This window comes from Notamacropus eugenii, chromosome 4, assembly GCF_028372415.1.
Source record: "Notamacropus eugenii isolate mMacEug1 chromosome 4, mMacEug1.pri_v2, whole genome shotgun sequence".
Lineage (NCBI taxonomy): Eukaryota > Metazoa > Chordata > Mammalia > Diprotodontia > Macropodidae > Notamacropus > Notamacropus eugenii.
In genome coordinates, this window is record NC_092875.1 from 473140516 (window position 1) to 473158889 (window position 18374).

General features: G+C 40.9%; 2 protein-coding genes across 2 annotated transcripts; both read left to right on the plus strand.

The window, feature by feature from the left end:
• Window positions 1–39: 39 nt before the first annotated feature.
• Window positions 40–16534, plus strand: BHMT2 (betaine--homocysteine S-methyltransferase 2). The gene is given in 9 exon segments (XM_072606423.1): window positions 40–123; window positions 6616–6748; window positions 7860–7919; window positions 7922–7950; window positions 9149–9340; window positions 10759–10906; window positions 12616–12798; window positions 13654–13882; window positions 16210–16534. Coding segments are annotated over 9 exon segments (1089 nt in total). The 5' UTR covers window positions 40–90; the 3' UTR covers window positions 16292–16534.
• Window positions 3983–5455, plus strand: LOC140502097 (putative cytosolic acyl coenzyme A thioester hydrolase-like). Its single transcript, XM_072606422.1, is given in 2 exon segments — window positions 3983–4034; window positions 4037–5455. Coding segments are annotated over 2 exon segments (1104 nt in total). The 5' UTR covers window positions 3983–3997; the 3' UTR covers window positions 5104–5455.
• Window positions 16535–18374: the final 1840 nt, after the last annotated feature.

Genomic DNA, 18374 nt, shown 5'->3' on the forward strand with positions numbered 1-18374 from the left:
CTCCCCGCGCCTTCCAGCTCTTCCACTGGTTCCAGACACTCCCTTTGCCCTCTGAGTCTCCGGCCTAAGCGCTGTCCTAAGAGTGGAGAGATGGCGCCAGTCGGGGGGAAAAGGGCGAAGAAGGTGAGAGTCGGGGAGCCAAAGAGCCTGACCTTTTTGTCTGTCTGTCTGTACGTCCGTCCGTCCAGCTGTCCGTCTGTCTCTGTCTGCCTTGTCTGCCTGTTGCTCTGTGTGTCCTGTGGTTGGGGTTCTTGCGGGAGGAAAGCGGGGAAAGGTTTCCTGTCTCTCTTTGTCTCTTGTCTTCCTTAATTTCTCCTTCTGTGTGTTTCTCTCTGCCCACCATCACCACCACACCCTCCAGTTACGGCCCCTGCTCAACCCAGACCCGCAGCCTCCCTTGATGGGCCCGCGACGGCCTTTCAACTCTTGCCTACTCCCACTCTACATCTCTGCCCCCTTCCCCTCCCCTCTCTCTGGGTTTACATCCACAGGTCCTCTTGTTCTTTCCACCCCCCCCCCCACCCCCCCACATAGCTCGAACTCCCTGCCCCGCCCCCGACTGGAACTTCCTTTCCAAACGTTTCGAGGGGACTCTAAGTTGCAAAAATTTGGTTGCAAGTGGTACAAAGAGATGCTCAGATCCGTAAAAGTCCAGCCCTTTTCTCTCGGTCAGTACAGGAATTTGGGGAGGGTGGGATCGGGGATGAATTTTACAGGACAGACTAGTTGAACTTAGAAAATGAAGTGTCTGGGGCAGCTAGGTGGCGCAGTGGAGCCAGGAGGACATGAATTCAAATGCAGCCTCAGACTGGGTGGTCCCGGGCAAGTCACTTAATCCGATTGCCTCCAAGAGCCAAATAAATAAATGAGCTCTCTCAAGACAGGCCACGGAAGTTGGAGACAGCCTGATCAGAGCCCAGGAATTCCTGCACCTTCTCTCCTGTCTCAGGGTTTTCAGGATTTAGCAGTTTCCAAATCTTAATGTGCACTCATTCAAACCTGTTGTAGAAACAGTAAATATGGGGGGCCGGGAGCGGGGCAAAGAGGGGAGGGAGGGAGAGATAGGATCCACTGAAATCAAATACTGATCATTTATGATCGCTATTTGACTGTTATTTGGATATTCAGCCACAAATTTAGCCTCCTTTAGAAAATAAATCCTGAATCTTGACTGAATAGATACGACTGTTATCTTTATGTTCAATATCAGAGACAGCATAGATGGTGTGGTGATTAGAATTCAGGGGTTAAACAAACACATATTTGATAGAGTATTGGAACAAGAAATAGGTTCAAGTCCCACCCACAAATGGAAGCTGTGTAACTTGGGGAAATCACAACCTCTTGGCTTCGGTTCCTCATCTATAAAATGCTGGAGAAGAGCTTGAATCAAATAGCATCGAAGGGCCCTTTCAGCTCTAACTCTCTGACCTGATGACTAGAATTAAGACTATTTGGGTCCAGCTCTTGCCGGCTGTGTGATTCTGGGTAAATCATTTTACCTCTGCACGCCACAGACAACTCTAGGATTTACCCACCAAATCATAGACTGGAGGTTTCCTACAAACCTAATCAAACTGCAGATTCTTTAAATATTTGCATTTCATATCATGGAGCAGGTGTTTTTATTCTTTGGGGGGCTGTAGCTGATTTCATGGTTAAGATCAGAAATGGGCTTTGGAATACTCTGAGGGTTTTTTCTTCTCCCCAAGGTGAAATGGACAGTGTACAAATATAGTGAAATTTTTAAAATATAATCTTGTTCAGTGCTGACATTAAAGACTTTTTGGTACAGTAGCTATGGACTCCATCTTCCTGGGCTATAGTGTTTGGGTGCATGAAGCTAAATTCTGGTTTTAGGTTATCAGAACTGAAGCAGGAAAGAAGGTCAGTCTTTGGAGTTCACTACACTGGAGAAAGAGCTCAGTGATGCATTCTTCTAAGCACTAACACCCTCACTGGAAAACAAAAACAGCTCAGCACCTTAACATCAGCACCAAGAGTTATTATATAGGAGGTCTGAGAACTGTGTGATCATGAAAGCGAATGAAACCAATTTATACCTTAGTATCATGCAAAGAGAATAAAGTTGGGGCCCAAACCTAAAAGGCATCACCAGGAGAATGAGAGAGAAGTCAGAGGTTAAGACAGAGGGGAGGGCCTAATATCAATCATACTGTCCATGCACAGTAGCAGCAGCAGTATCCAGACCAGAGTGGGAACAGGGCCTAACCAACAAGGCTATCTGTGTTTCACTGCCACCATTGGCTTTTAAGGACATTGTCTTACTCTGGAGGAGAAAGCTGCTCAAATAACAAGACAGAAAGAAAGCCTAACTAACCAAGACTGCTGAAGGGGACTGGCCCAAACACAAAATCCCAATCCAGGAAATGAAACAGAACATATAAGTAAACAGAAGCAGATACCAAACACAAGGAAGAGGTACGATGGGTTCAGAAAGGTCCCTAAAGAAAGCCCCTAAGAAGGGAGTAATTCTAGAACAGCTATGAGTAGAGTCTCAGAGGAAAAATCAGTTGGACACAAGCACCAAAGGAGTGACTGGAAGGAATGAATGAAGCAAGAAATAAAAAAATAACTTTCAAGTGAATGACAGTCTGGAAGGAAAAAGTGTTAAGGAGAAGAAATATCTCAGAAGATAGGAAGCCTCACCTAAGCAGTAGACTTTTGCAGGGAGGGGGAACAGAATAAAAGAAAATGTATTAACTCTATGAGTCAGTAAACATTAGGCCAAAGTATGAAGATTGGAGAAACAGAAGAAAATGTAGAGTATTGACTATCAAACACAACTGACCTGGCATCTGTAAATGGTTTGAACTCCTTTTGTCTACCTCAGTATCAAAGCAGCAGAGCACTCTACCCCAGAACTCAGACCATTTTGCTTCTGTCTGGAGTGCTCTATAGTCTAAAGAGAATCAGTTTCCTGAGGTGTTATTTGTACAGCTTCTTCTCTCAGAACAAGACAAAATCCTTTTACCCCAGGGTGGCAGTGAGGCACTTATACTCTTGTATTCTTCCATGTAAGTGGTTCCACCTTTGGTTTGAATGCAAATAAACCCTATAGTTGGCTAAGCCAAACAAAAACTGACTTGTAAAACAACATGTCAAGGAGGTACAATTTTAGAAACATGAAACTCTTTAAATCTTGATGAACCATAAACAACAACTTGAACATTGTATCATACAAGTAAATTTCCCAAATCTATTAGAACCAAAGAACAAAATAAAAATTAAAAAAAGCCCACTAATTACCAACAGAAAGAAACCCTAAACTGAAAACACTAAGGAATTTTATAGCCAAACTAAAGAGCTATAGAGAAAAAAAGTACTTCAAGCAGTCATAAAGAAAGAGTTCAGGTACCAAAATACCCACAGTCAAGATAACACAAGAATTAGAAGCATTTACTATAAAGGTGAGAAAATATTGGAATATGATATTCAAAATGGTAATAGATAAAACATTACAAAGAAGAACAACCTACCCTGCAAAAGGGGTAAATAGATGTTTAATAGAATAGAGGACTTTGTGATGGAAAGATCAGAGCTGAGTAAAAACTTTGAAATGCAAACCCAGTAATCAAGGGAACCCTCCAAAGGTTTCAGCAGTTGAAAGGGGATAAATGGTGATGGGCTTTTACGTTCAAACAGAGAAGAAGCAGGTCTTCCTTTAAAAATGTGATTGATTTCAAGGATCTAAGGGGGCATTAAATAAAGCAAATCGAAAGCCCGGGTAGGAGTTTGTTCTGCTTTGTTGGTTGTAAGAAAGCAGAGAAAATGGAGACACGGAGGTGCAAGGGGAGGAACTCATTGTTTTATACAAATGGGGTGTTTGGGAAGATGAATATATAAACATGGAGGAAAAGATAAGGAAAGTGGGCATCTCATGGCTTACCTCCTATCATAACGAGAGAAAGGAGGTTAGAAAAGACATACACTCCCTGCTTTTAAACTTACGAACTTTGCTTCTTCCCTCCCCTCCATGGCACCGCCCGGACTCATTCCTTCCTTCCTGGGCTACTGGAAACCCGCGTGTCCCCGCAGTGCAGCGGCAGTTGCCATGCCATAGCAGGCGAAGAAAACGCGTCCCCGCCTGCCATCCAGATCAGCAGGATAATGTGCCCAGACGACGCCAACATTGCAGGCAATGTCCATGGAGGGACGATTTTAAAGATGATTGAAGAGGCTGGGGCTATCATCGGAACCCGGTACTGTAACAGCCAGAAAGGAGAGACCTGCATGGCTGCCTTGGCCAGGGTGGAACGCACGGATTTCCTGTCCCCCATGTGTATTGGAGAAGTGGCTCATGTCAGTGCTGAGATTACTTACACCTCGAAGCACTCCGTGGAAGTCCAGGTCACCGTGACGTCAGAAAACATCCTCACAGGTGCTAGACGAGTGACCAACAAGGCAGCACTCTGGTATGTGTCCCTCTCAGTGACGAATGTGGATAAAGTGCTAGAGGTCCCTCCCTTGGTGTACACCCGAAAGGAACAAGAAGAAGAAGGCAGGAAGAGATACCAAGCTCAAAAACTGGAACGTATGGAAACCAAGTGGAAGAACGGCGAGATGATGCAGCCTTCTATTAACCCAGAGCCGTACACTGTCAGCTACAGCCAGTCCACCTTGATACATCTAGTGGGACCATCAGATTGTACTCTACATGGCTTTATGCGTGGAGGTGTTACCATGAAGCTAATGGATGAAGTAGCTGGGATTGTGGCTGCCCGCCATTGCAAGACCAACACTGTCACCGCTTCGGTGGATGCCATTAATTTTCACGACAAGATCCAGAAAGGTTGTGTCATCACCATCTCTGGACGCATGACCTTCACGAGCAATAAGTCCATGGAGATCGAAATCATGGTGGATGCTGATCCTGTCTTGTTTCATTCCCAAGAGAGGTACCGTGCTGCCAGTGCCTTCGTCACCTACGTGTCCCTGAGCCAAGAGGGGAACACACTCCCTGTACCTCAGCTGCTGGTAGAGTCTGAAGAGGAGAAAAAGCGTTTTGAAGAGGGCAAAGTCAGATACCTGCACATGAAAGCCAAGCGGCAGGCCCAAACAGATGCTGTCCCTCAGAAGTGACCTCCTACCTGAGCCGCAGCAAGCCAGGAAGATGCAGCTGGGAAGAAATTTGTTTTTTCACTTAGAAGTAATTCTACCAAAAGATTCTATTCCCATTAAAAATTAGTGTTCTGTGAAGTATGTGTAATGCCATGTTAATCTACAGTATATTCTGAAAATGTGTACATCTAAAGCTTATTTAAATTACTGCAGTATAAATGCTATACAGTATTATTCCAAACTGTCTCAAGTCATTCCATGGAAAAACTTAGAAAATCCTGCTGTTGCCTGTTATAAGTTATATGAAGAATACGATAACATTAATAAAGCTATTGTGACTGGAGCAGAAAAAATAAACACATGTTTTATTATAGTTATCAGAGTGGCGAAGTAGCATGTGGATAAGGAATCAGTTAGAATTAGAAAGTCTCGTAGCTGACCCAAGCTGGCTGTGTGGCCCTGGATGATTCACTTAACCTCTCAGTGATCTAGGCAACTCTGTGATTCTACATACAAAAGAGGTTCTCATTGGTATTAGAAGAGAAATTCACCTCTTTGGGAGTTCCGGGTCCCAATGAAATCATAGATCCAATCCCAAAACTTAGAGTAACAACATGAACTGGATGTGTGTTTTCTAGCTATTTAAAGTAGGAAGACAAGTAACAGCCTTTGTGCTAATAGCATATCTCAAACTAGACAGGTCCTTAAGAAGCTATCGAACCTGTCAGAAAGAGTGACCTGCCATCAGCTATATCAAAACTCGTCTTATAGTGGGATAGGTTAGCTTTTGCATCACAAAGATCTGAGTCCCAAACTACCTGACACTGGGTAGCCATCGGAAGCTACTAAACTATCCTAAACCTGTTTCCTCCTCTGTAAAGTGGGTATAGTACCTGTCCCTTAAGGGTTATTGTGAAGTTCAACCATAAATCACTTCGCAAACCTGAAAGCTCTATGTAAATGCCATCTATTAAGTTTCGGGAGATTCATTACTGGGTTGGCTGCAAGGTGAAAAAATGTTTCATGCCCTCCCCTGCTAAACAGATATTTATAAATTAAGAGGAGACATTTACCCAAGCCAACTGCTGTATCCTTCTCTCTAAATAAACCTCTTTTGCTTTGGAATTTCCTACAAATATTTTATTTCACTCAATATGGAACCTAAATTACCAGGGACTAGTCTGAGCCTGACCTGACCAATTACACCTTGCAATCTAATTTCTAACCTCCACCCCTCACCTGGAACTGCTCACTCCAAGTTACCAATCATCTTTTAATTGCTAATCCAATGTTTCATTCTCAATCCTGAATGTTCTTCATTCTCTGCAGTATCTGACACTGTTGATCTCCACTTTGCCCTAAATATGTATTCCTCCTTGAAGTTTAGTGACAGTATTTTCTCCTGTTTCTCCCTCTATCTGTCTGGCTACTCTTCCTCAGTCTGTGCTGCAAAATCATTATTCATGCCCTATTCCCTAAAAATAAGTGTTTTTCAGTTCTTTAAAAAACAACAAAAACAAACTTTCTTTCTAGGGCATTCTAGAACTCCTGAATAGTGGAGAGGTTGTGATTGGTGATGGAAGTTTTGTCTTTACCCTCGAAAAGAGGGGGTATGTGAAAGCTGGACTCTGGACCCCAGAAGCAGCTGGAGAGTACCCAGAAGCAGGTAAATTAAGACATCATGTTTTTAAAATGTCCTCTTCTGCCTGTTCTAAGCAATGGAGATGGTTCGTGTTCTCTAATAATTAATTCCATGGAACCTGTCATGGTATAGAAACTATATATCATATAAAATATATATTATAATTATGTCATAATTATATTTATATACTATAAACGTTAGTATATAAATAGATTAAATATATTTATACATAAATATAAACAATATAATATATAAAAGGAAAATACACAAATGAAGGTGATGTGTATTAACCTCATTCACTCTCAAGAAACATTTAGGAACTTCCTATATGAAAGATACTGAGAAACCAAGAAGAGATCAGGAGGGAGCATCATGGGGAGGACTAGAAAGAGCAGCAAACTTCAAGTCCAAGGACCTGAGTTCAACTCCCAGCTTGGCCACTGACTACCCATGTGACCTTTCAAAAACCATTTAATGGCTCTAGGACTCTGTTTCCTCATCTGTAAAATTAGAGAATTGGGCTAAATGACTCTATGATTCCTTCTATCTTTAAATCTATTATGATTCTCCCTGCTCCCAAGGAATTAACAGTCTAATATGGCATAAAACACCACAATTATATCAACCAAAGAAGTCCATAAAAGAGCTCTACATAGCATGCTATGACAAATCCAAAGATGGCTTCATAGAAGCTGTGGGAATTTGGGGGAATTTTTTTGAGGGGCAGAAATTTCAAAAGTAACCTGATATCCAAGTAATTAAGTGGTTCATCACTCAGTCTGCTTTAGGGAGGTTGTAAAAGTCTGACAGTAACTGAATTTGCTTCATCCTTCATCCCCACTCACCGAACAGTTAGTATTGTCTAGAGGTTAAGGACTAAAGGTCAATCAATGAGAGGACAGTGGCACTCCTGGATGGCTAAGCCATCCCAATGGTTCTTCTCCTCCTACCCCTCCCTGTGGAGGTTGTCTGCTCTTCCTACAAACTTTCATCTGAAGCCTCTCATAAATACTCAGTCCCCAGGTAAGTGTGACCAAGTGAAATATTAGTGAATGGATAATAAAAATGGATTGAGGACATGCTATGGTGGTTTTCTGTAGTTTGTTTTTATTTCAAAACCCTCTTACCCTTGCAGTATGTCAGCTTCATACAGAGTATCTGAGAACTGGATCTAATGTCATGCAGACCTTTACCTTTTTGCTGGCAAGGACAATTTGAAAAGCAAGGTAAACTGGGAAGCAGAAAACTGGTTTAACCTGAAATCAATATCCCTGCTCAAGGAAAGCCTGTGTAAATGAATTCCTCTGGGCCTATACTTTCTATGTAGAAACTTTATATTCTCCCCTCCCCTCCTTTTTCCTTCTTAATAAATGAAATTCTATAGGCTGGAGATCAACAAGAAGAATTCAAATTATTTTCAGAAGTGTTATGTCATTCTTCTTTGGGTTTATAGTAAAGTGGGGAAACTGATTCTTTTCTTTGATTGCAGTTGCCTCATTCATCTCAATAGTCTCCATTCATTGAGGTAGGGTGGTGCAGTGGAAAAAACCCAGCTCCTACCACTTTCTGAGGATGAAAGAGGAAGCATGGTATCCACCTCATGATACAGAATTAGACAAAGATGAGGCCAGTGTGGAAATTTGTTGACTAGGCATATTTTTTCCAATGGTTTGGCTTGTTTGGGGAGGGGTGAGAAGGAAAAGGGCTTTAGGGCTAGGTCAACTTAAAAAAAAAAAGGAAAAGAAAGAAAAGTAGATCACTGAAGCATTTTTTAAACGCAAAGAAGAGAACCCAAAAAAGACTAGAAAAAAATCACAGACAAGCAGCGTAGCCTTGAAAGTTATATATTGAATACATGTTTTATTGTAAAGGAAAAATGGGCTGTACACAGTAGAGATTTTCAGTTTCCCGTACAGTCATCTTTCTGTTCTACTATGTTTGTGGAAATGGTCACTTTATTTGGTGTTTGTAAAATTCAGACTAAAATAAAATAGAACATAATACAATAATAATAAAAATAATAAAATAAAATAAAAACACTAGCTCTCAAGTCAGAGGACTTGATTTCAAAATCCCACTTTTGTCATGCGCATGACCTTGTGCAAGTCACTTAACCTCTGTGGGCCTCAGTTTCCTCATCTGTAAAGAGAAGAAGTTGGCTTAGTTGACTTCTGAAGTCCATCCCAGCTTTAAACCTATGATAGCTCCAACAAATTTTGTTCTGTTCCTTCACCTAATTGTCCTACTTTGACCTTTCAATTGTAGCCTTAAAATTTGATTTTGATAAAATTTTAATTTTTCCATACTTTGAACAAACTTCTTGTACACCTCTAATTTTCTGTTTTACCACCCTGTTCTCTATCTGATTTTGACTTTACAGAAAACATTAGTCCTACGATATAAACCCATGTTCTTTAATTTCAGTGGAAAGGTGTAAATGAAGCTGCCTGTGACCTTGCCAGGGAAGTGGCTGAAAGGGGAGATGCTTTGGTAGCAGGAGGAATGAGTCAGACATCATTGTACAAAAGTCATAAGAATAAACTTGAAATTAAAGAAATTTTTCAACAACAACTGGAGGTTTTTACCAGAAAAGATGTGGACTTCCTGATTGTAGAGGTAAAGCCCTAATAATAAAAGGAAAAGGATAGTTAGAATGCTGGACTTGGAGTCAGGAAGAATTGAATTTGAATCCTTCCTCAGTTACTAGTTGTTGACCTTAAAAAAGTCATTTAACCTCTATTTGCCTCAGTTTCCTCATCTGTGAAATGGGGGTATTCATAGTACCTCCTTCCCAGGGTTGTTTTAAGGCTCAAATGAGATAATATCTGTAATCCTCTTTACAAACCTTAAAGTACCTTGTAACATTAGCTATGATTATATCATTAGCAGGAGCTGGAGATAGGAAGATCTTCCTTCACAGAGCTTGGGTAATTCCCACTTCTGAATTTTTGCTCTTGCTGCTCATAGCATATGGGAGTTGGCCTCTGGAAGCCCAAGATGTAAACACAGAAAGCAAGGTACTAATAAGGAGATGCTGAACTACAATTATCTCTTCCTCTACATCATGACTTCCCTCATCATGGAGTTGAAGATCTGCATGATAGCCATCACTGTATTGTGGGGTCAGCATAAGAAATTAATGGAAATTAGGGGGGAATTTTGCAGAAGTTGCAGATGACACAGAAAAAATTTAGAAACTCAGAAATATATGGATAGTATTGTATAATACCAACATATTTTATCTTTTGATACCGTAATATTTCAGACTTCTCCTCTGCTATGAAGAGAGGGTAAAAAAATTCCACATGGAATTTGCAGATTGTGTAACCCACTTGATGTAGAAAAGGATAATTGTAAATGCATTTGCAAAGGTCAATATTCCCTTTGCGAACCAAAAAATCAGAGCAAGAACTTTAGAGGCCATCTAGTATTTTCTAGATTGAGACAATGCAGTAAGCCCCAGCAAGCCCCTGGAATTTGGTCCCAGCCTCCCTTGATTGAGACAGGGTGGTTTCCGTTTTGCTGTGATCTCTCTTTGGCCATAATGCTCTCCTCTCTTCACCTACCAGCGGATCAGAATCTTACACATCCCACACCTCTTAATTCTTATAGCAAAGGGTTAGAATTATCCTACCATATGATCTAGCATTGTTCTCTAGCTTTTGTCTCTTTAGATAAACTGCAAAATTTCCAAGACTAGGATGCTTGCTTTTGTATCCCTTCCACAGTACTGGAGACATCATAGGAAATTGATTATCTGTGTTTCTATTCATTGCCTGTGGTCTTATTAAGGAGAGTTTCTGAATGTAAACTCAGTAGACTATTCTAATAGCCGTTAAAATCATTGTTCAGAGAAATTGACCTCTAGATAAATGCTCTTGAGTACAGGTGACTTCCTAAGAGAGTTTCACTGTTGTACTCACATTTGATAGATTTTTATGATTGTCATGTAAATTAGAATATCACCTACTTTTTATTTGATATATTCAGTAACTGCTTTATATTTGGGCCAGTAGAGTAAGTGAAACTTTCAGTATTTTGAATATTGTGAAGAAGCTGTGTGGGCTGTTGAAGTCTTAAAAGAGTCTGGGAAACCAGTGGCAGCTACCATGTGCATTGGTCCAGAGGGAGACATGCATAATCTAACACCTGGAGAATGTGCTGTCCAACTGGTCAAAGCAGGTAATGTTCTTTTATGGGTTCTTAGCATAATAAGCAGCCAAGCAATTTGGTTTTGAAGTTAGTAAAGTTACTCTTTGCTTTGAAATTGAAAAAAGGAATGGGAGAAAGAGTCTTTATCCCCTCCAATGCCAGCAGAGGTCTAAATATGGTAGACTCTTAACAAGATTGTCTTTGCCACGTCTAGCCCCTTATTTTTGGCTCTTTTCTCCCTTGGGTGGTACAACTCCCCTCAAGTCCTCATGTGATCTTTACTCTGCTCTAAACTCCTGTCTATTCCGTGGCTCAGGATCTTAGCTCTGAGATCCTAAGAGACTTGATATGGTCTTCATGGCCATTTCCCCAGTTAGGGTTTAGTCTCGGGAAACATCTGAACATGACTTTAAAGTCTATGTGGTTCTTATCCCAGCTTGTTCTGCCACCATGCTAATTACTCCCTAGCTCTAGAATCCCAGGAAGACTGAACACATTTCTAGGACATCTGTCTTCAGTCCCCGTTTGCATGAGGAAACCTTGACTTGATTCTTCACTACAGATATGGAATCTGATGGAGTTCTCTCTGTGGAGGGGGAGGAGCCAAAGGGAGACAACCTCAGTGTTTCTTTGTGTGTGAAAACGCACAGAAGACATGTAGCAGTTCATTTCCTGAGTGTGACCCTAACCTTGCAGCCTTCATAGGAAATAAAGCTAAAAATTAAAAGTGAACTCATCCAGCACTTTTAGAGCACACTCTAATCCACCTCCACTCAAAAATGAAGCAGGTCTTACAGAAGCATGAAGTGTTTGAAAGTGCCCATTTTCCTGACTTCCACTGAAAGCCACCCTACTATTTCAGGTCGCCTCAGACTGATTCTTGGGACATAAGTGGAGACCTAAGATCACAGCTGTATAGCAGCAAGGTTGTTTATAAGACATTAGTCTAACACAGGTTCCCAAAATGGGTGGTACAGCCCCCTGAGGTGCACTGAAATGGTCCATGGGGTAGTAGTAGCCTCAAGTACAATTAGGGGGTGGTGAGTGAAAATAAAGGAGCGGTAGAAGCATGAGAAACGAAGAAAAGATAAGAAAATTTTGAACAACCATTCGTATGTTTCATCTATTGTTAAAGCCGCAGTGATTACATCATTTTCCAAACAAACACACAAAATGCAAGTTGTAGTCGATCAGTGGTCATGTTCACTGACCGGCAAGCAAGCCAACAAGCAAGGGTTGGGAGGCGAGTGTCTTGCATTGTTGGAAAGTCCAGCGTGCATTGGCAAGAATGTGTGCGTGTAATCATTTGTTTACAATACAGTTCATCATCAGTTACATACAAGATGGCAACATCAAAATTTCAATGCAGGAAAAAACCCCACAAGTTTACAATAAATTATTAAATTTAAGATGTGTCTTTTTAAAAAAAATTATACTTTTTGAGATGACACAAATTTTAAAAAACCATTAAAGGGTTAAAGAAAGTATATTTCCAGGGGGTCACTGAGTAATTCTTTTTGAAAAGGGGGTGATAGATCAAATAATTTTGGGAACCTGTGGTCTAACCCCTTCTTTTTACAAAAGTGGAAATCGAGGTCCATGGGGTCTCTTACATCTCACCATCTGACCTTGGGCAAGTGATTTGTCTTATGGCTAGATAGACAGTAGAAGATTCTCCACTTCTCCAGTCTTTAAGGATTGTAAAAGGGAAAGCTAATGCTCTTTCCTTAATCTTTCAGGAGCTTCCATTGTTGGTGTGAATTGCCGCTTTGGACCAGAGATCAGCTTGGCCACTGCGAAGCTAATGAAAGAGGGCCTAGGGTCTTCTGGCCTGAAAGCTTTCTTGATGGTGCAGTCGCTGGGGTTCCACACACCTGACTGTGGTAAGGGAGGCTTCATAGACCTCCCGCAGTACCCTTTTGGTGAGGGAAGACACTTGTTTGAACCTTTGTTTGACTTCCTATTCTGTGAAGTAAAAACTGTAAGGAAGAAGCAGCTATATTCTGTCCCACTGGCCTTGTAAGGTCAAGAAAAGTTAAAAAGTTTAACATTAACTACATCAAGACCCAGGGAAAGACTGTTCTAATATGTTTAGTCTTGAACTTGGGTAGAAAATGGACTCCAGGAGAGTAACCTCAGTCTGCCAAAAGGGAAATGATGAGCCAGAAGAAGTCTATCAGAAAAAAGCCTCCCACCCTCATCCAATCAGTTCTTAAGTCTTGTAAATATCTGACTTTGAAATATGGTTTGTGTTCCGCCCTTTCTTTCCACTTCCACAGCCACCATTCTAGTTTGGATCCTGAAAACCTCTGCCCTAGACTAGCCTTCTGACAAATCTCTCTGTTGCCAGACCTTCTCCACAAAGGTAGCCACACAGATGTCTTTGTTTTGGTTTTTCAGCGATGTCCACCTTTTCATGACCCCATCTGGGGTTTTCTTGGCAAAGATACTGGAGTGGTTTGCCATTTCCTTCTCCAGTTCATTTTACAGATAAGGAAACTGAGGCAAACAGGGTGGAGTGACTTGACCAAGGTCGTACAGCTAGTAAGTGTGAGGCTGGATCTGAGCTCAGATCTTTCTGACTCCAGACCTGGTGTTCTATCCACTGTACACCTAGCTGCCCCAAAGACTAGTGCACAAACAGCAGAGCACTCTGAATGTGAAATGGTATTGCTATAAGCATAAATCTAGCCAAACTGTAATGTAAGACTTTATTTTTAGTAAATATCTGATAAAACCATTTTATTACTGAAGCAAAAGAATTTTTTCCATCATAGGTCTGGAGCCCAGAGTTGCTACCAGATGGGATATTCAAAAATATGCCAGGGAAGCCTACAACTTGGGCGTCAGGTACATCGGGAGCTGCTGTGGATTTGAGCCTTATCACATCAGAGCCATTGCTGAGGAGCTGGCTCCTGAAAGGGGCTTCCTGCCCGATGCTTCTGAAAAACATGGCAGCTGGGGCAGCGGTCTGAGCATTCACACCAAGCCCTGGATCAGAGCAAGGTCGGTATAATTTCCTTTGCTGTTGTCACTCAGTCATTTCAGTTGTGTCCACCTCTTTGTGACCCTGTTTGGGGTTTTCGTGGCTGAGATGTTGGAGTGGTTTGCCATTTCCTTCTCCAACTAATTTTACAGATTAAAAAAAAATGAGACAAATAGGATTAAGTGACTTACCCAGGGTCACACAGCCAGTAAGTATCTGGGGTCAGATTTGAACTCAAGACTTCCTGACTCCAGGCCTGGCACTGTATCTACTGTGCCACCTAGACATGCCAACCCAAACTTCCCTTACATTTCTTTTTTATTGTTGTTGTATTTACATTTTTAAAATTAAATTATTTTATTTGTTTTCAGTGTTCTACAATCACTTCCATTTATCTTAAATTTTTTTCTCCCTCTCTCCTCCTCCTTTCCCCCTCTCTCGCCACTCCCTCCCCGAGATGGCATGCAATTTTAGATAGGTTCTACACATACATTTCTATTAAATACATTTTCACCTTAGTCATGGTGCATAGAATTAAAATTAACAGGAGAAATCATGAAACAAACCTAAGCATAATACAAAAGAAAATAATCTGCTTCATTCTGCAGTCGAATTCTGTAGTTCTTTCTCTGGATGTGCAAGGTATTTTGCCTCAAGAGACCATTGGGAATTTTTCAAGTCTTCGCATCGTAATGAAATTCTAAGTGTACCAGAAAAATTCCTCACACTGTGGATGTTGCTGTGCACAAAGTTCTCCCGGTTCTGCCCCTTTCACTCAGCATCAGATCATATAAGTCTTTCCAGGCCTCTCTGAAGTCTTCATACCACAATTTATTCAGCCATTCCCCAACGGATGGGCATTCCCTTGATTTCCGGTTTTTGGCCACCACAAAGAGGGCTGCTATCAATATTTTTGTACATTTCCTTACATTTCTTAATCTAAAGTCACATTTCTAGTTAACAATTAGAAGAAGAAAAGAAGAGGAGGGAGGAAGGGGAGAAGGAAGGAGAAGACAAAAGAAGGAAGGGAGGAAGGAAGGAAGGAAAAGCACATTTTCTGACTTGAGTTGGCAGGTCAGATCCCCAGAGGCAGCTACTTCTCCATACTCCATGCAGTCAGTATCTCTTAGAGAGAACATTGGAAGTCATTGAATCTTTTCAGTTCTAAGTCCAGTCTTCTATCTGCTACACACTCTGCCTTTCATAATTGATATACCATAAGTAAATGGAATGAAATGATAAAGGAGCAAACTGTGGTACTAATCATAAAGCTTATTGAACATGCATAATTCAGTCAATATCCTTTGTGAGTTTTTAAAATACACATTTTCAAAGACATTAAATTTCATTTATTAAAGTTGCCACACAATACTGTGCACTATTGGCCAGAGATTTTTCTGCCATGTGAACTCTCCTGCTTCCTGACAATTCCCAGATTTTTATGATTACACGGATACTTGCATAAACCAGGCATCTCTGTTTTTGATCAACAAATATTTATTGCTTATTTGTTATTATAGGTAAAAGGAAAACATCAAACATATTTTTGAACATAAAGATCTCTGTTAACAAACTTTTATACCAGGGATTCTTAACCTTTCTTGGGTCATGAAACTCCCCCACCCCAGTCTGCTGAAGCCTATAGATTCTTCTCAGAATAATGCTTTTAAGTGCATAAAACAAAATATGTGGGGGTTGCAAGGGAAACCAAGCATGCTGAAATCAAATTATCAAAAATAATTAAAAGACAAGTTCACAGAACCCAGGTTAAGAATCCCTGCTCTACGTTCCTCTTTCTCGGTAAGCAGGAGATTGGCACATTAGTCTATTGACAGGCAAATTGTGAACAATGGGGTTTTGTTGCATTGACTAAGGTCTATGTATTGATAAGCACTATCATGCTGTTAAGATTTACAGTGTGTAATCCAATAAATTTTGTAAAATTCAAGTAAATTCTCTCTTGCTGATAGTCAATAATAAAGCAATGAACGAAGCAGATATCAACAGAAAACAAACAAGCAAAAATACAGTTGATGTGACCTTGGGAAAGTCATTTCACCTTCCTGGGCCTCAGTTTCCTCATCTTTAAAATGAGGAAAATGAGGGTTAGACTGACCACTCCTTAGGGAACCTTATCCTAAGAAAAGCCTCCACTCCTTCTATTAACTCGTGTGTTAATAGATATTCTCTATTAACAGAAATTGATTAGCTTCATTTGCCCTTTAGGACAAAAGTTAGTGTATAAAATTATGAAATATACAGTACAAATTTGCTGAAGTGACAGTTTGTTTAATTGAACTCTTGTTCTTCAGTTCAGAACTCTAAGTGAGATTTTCCCTTTCCACAGGGCACAGAAGGAATACTGGAAGAATCTGTTGCCAGCTTCAGGAAGGCCATACTTTCCTTCTTTGTCAAAGCCAGATGCCTGAGTATGCCAAAGGAACAGCTGAGTTGACATGGCAACAAGAGGTCTTGTCTAAGTGTCCTCTCCTCCATGAAGCCTTCCCTATTTGGTCCAGTCCACATGAATCAGAATTAGCCTTTGCGGACTGGACCCACAAGGTTTAGGGTCCTTTATTATTCCCAAAAGGTCTGACAAATTTGTTCTGAGTCAAGGAGTCAAAATAATTTGCTAAGAACTCTGCATTAAAAAGTACTTACCAATGTTGAAATATGTCTTGATTCCTTTTTTAAATTTCATCTATGCCAAGGAAGTAGACAGAGGTGTGAAAGGCCTCAGAGGTGCCCCTGAAGCCCAACTGCAAGCCCATTTTTATGAAAGACTAAGGTTTTTGTCTTCAAAGAAGAAAGTTCTCTCCTTTCCCCAGAATGGACTTGGAATTACATAAGTATTTGCAGAATTATAAAATTTGGGAATTGTCAGAAAGCAGTAGAGTTCAAATAGAAGAAATCTCTGTTGAGGCATTCCTTTATGGCTATTGTTTGTCCTTTGTTGTGGAAGAAGACTGATGACTTAATGAGGGTGATATCTTGACTTGCATGTGAATTGGATATAAGTGAGGCAGATATGCATAAAGTCATCAGCCTCACTCTCTCCTCCGGAGTCATCAGAGTCCAGAGGCCAGCCAGAAGTCAAAACAAATGGAGATGGCCCGGTCAAGGACGATTCCAAGGTTGTGCAGTATTATGATGATTAAGAGGTCTTAGGTTTGAAGGGGGGATGTGGGGCTGATTCTAGGATTTCCTAAGGGGAGGAAGCATTAGGTAGGTAGGAATGGAGCCCCCTTCTCCAGTACCACAACTGGTTCTGGGAGATCAATACAACTGGGGACTTTGGAAAGTGGTGTGGTTGAGTGAAATAGGGAAACTTAGTAGCTTCTGCTATGAGTATTTTCAGGGGGAGGAGAACAAAATGATTTAAGGGAGAAACTGAAAGAACCATCTGTGCTGGGTGATGTGCCCTTGCAGGTAGTGACATGATGGGAAACATTATTATATCCCACTCCTGCCTTTCATCCTATCTAGATTTCCCCATGTCTTAACCAGCTTCTCATCTACCCTATCCCCTAGCCCTCAACAGCTGATACAGTCAGGAGAGTATCACTACATGAGTTACTCTTCCTTGCCCCCCAAACCCTCCCAGGCAGTGGCATGAGAAAGAGGAAGCAAATCTATAGTCATATGAAAAAATGCTCTAAATCATTATTGATTAGAGAGATGCAAATCAAAACAACTCTGAGATACCACATCACACCTATCAGATTGGCAAACATGACAAAACAAGAAGATGATAAATGCTGGAGAAGACATGGGAGAGTTGGAACACTAATTCATTGTTGGTGGAGCTGTGAGCTGATCCAACCATTCTGGAGAGCAATTTGGAACTATGCCCAAAGGGCTACAAAAATGTGCATACCCTTTGACCCAGCAATACCGCTTCTAGGACTGTATCCCCAAGAGATCATAAAAAATGGGAAAGGGTCCCACATGTACAAAAATATTTACAGTAGCTCTCTTTGTGGTTGCCAAGAACTGGAAATCAAGGGGATGCCCATCAATTGGGGAATGGCTGAATAAACTGTGGTATATGAATGTAATGGAATACTATTGTGTTGTAAGAAATGATGAACAGGAAGACTTCAGAGAGGCCTGGAAAGACTTATATGATCTGATGCTGAGCAAAAGGAGCAGAACCAGGAGAACTTTATCCACAGCAACAACCACAGTGAGTGAGGAATTTTTCTGGTAGACTTAGAACTACATTGCAATCCAAGGACTTAAAAAATTTCCAATGGTCTCTTAAGGCAAAATGCCTTCTACATCCAGAGAAAGAACTATGGAATTCAATCGCAAAATGAAGCAGATCATTTTCTTTTGTTTTATGATTTTGCCCATTCATTTTAATTCTTCTATGTAACATGACTAAGGTGAAAATGTATTTAATAGGAACGTATGTGTAGAACCTATATAAAATTGTATGCTGTCTCAGGGAGGGAGGGGGGAAGAAGGGGGAGAGAGGGGGAAAATCTAAGATACATAGAAGTGACTGTA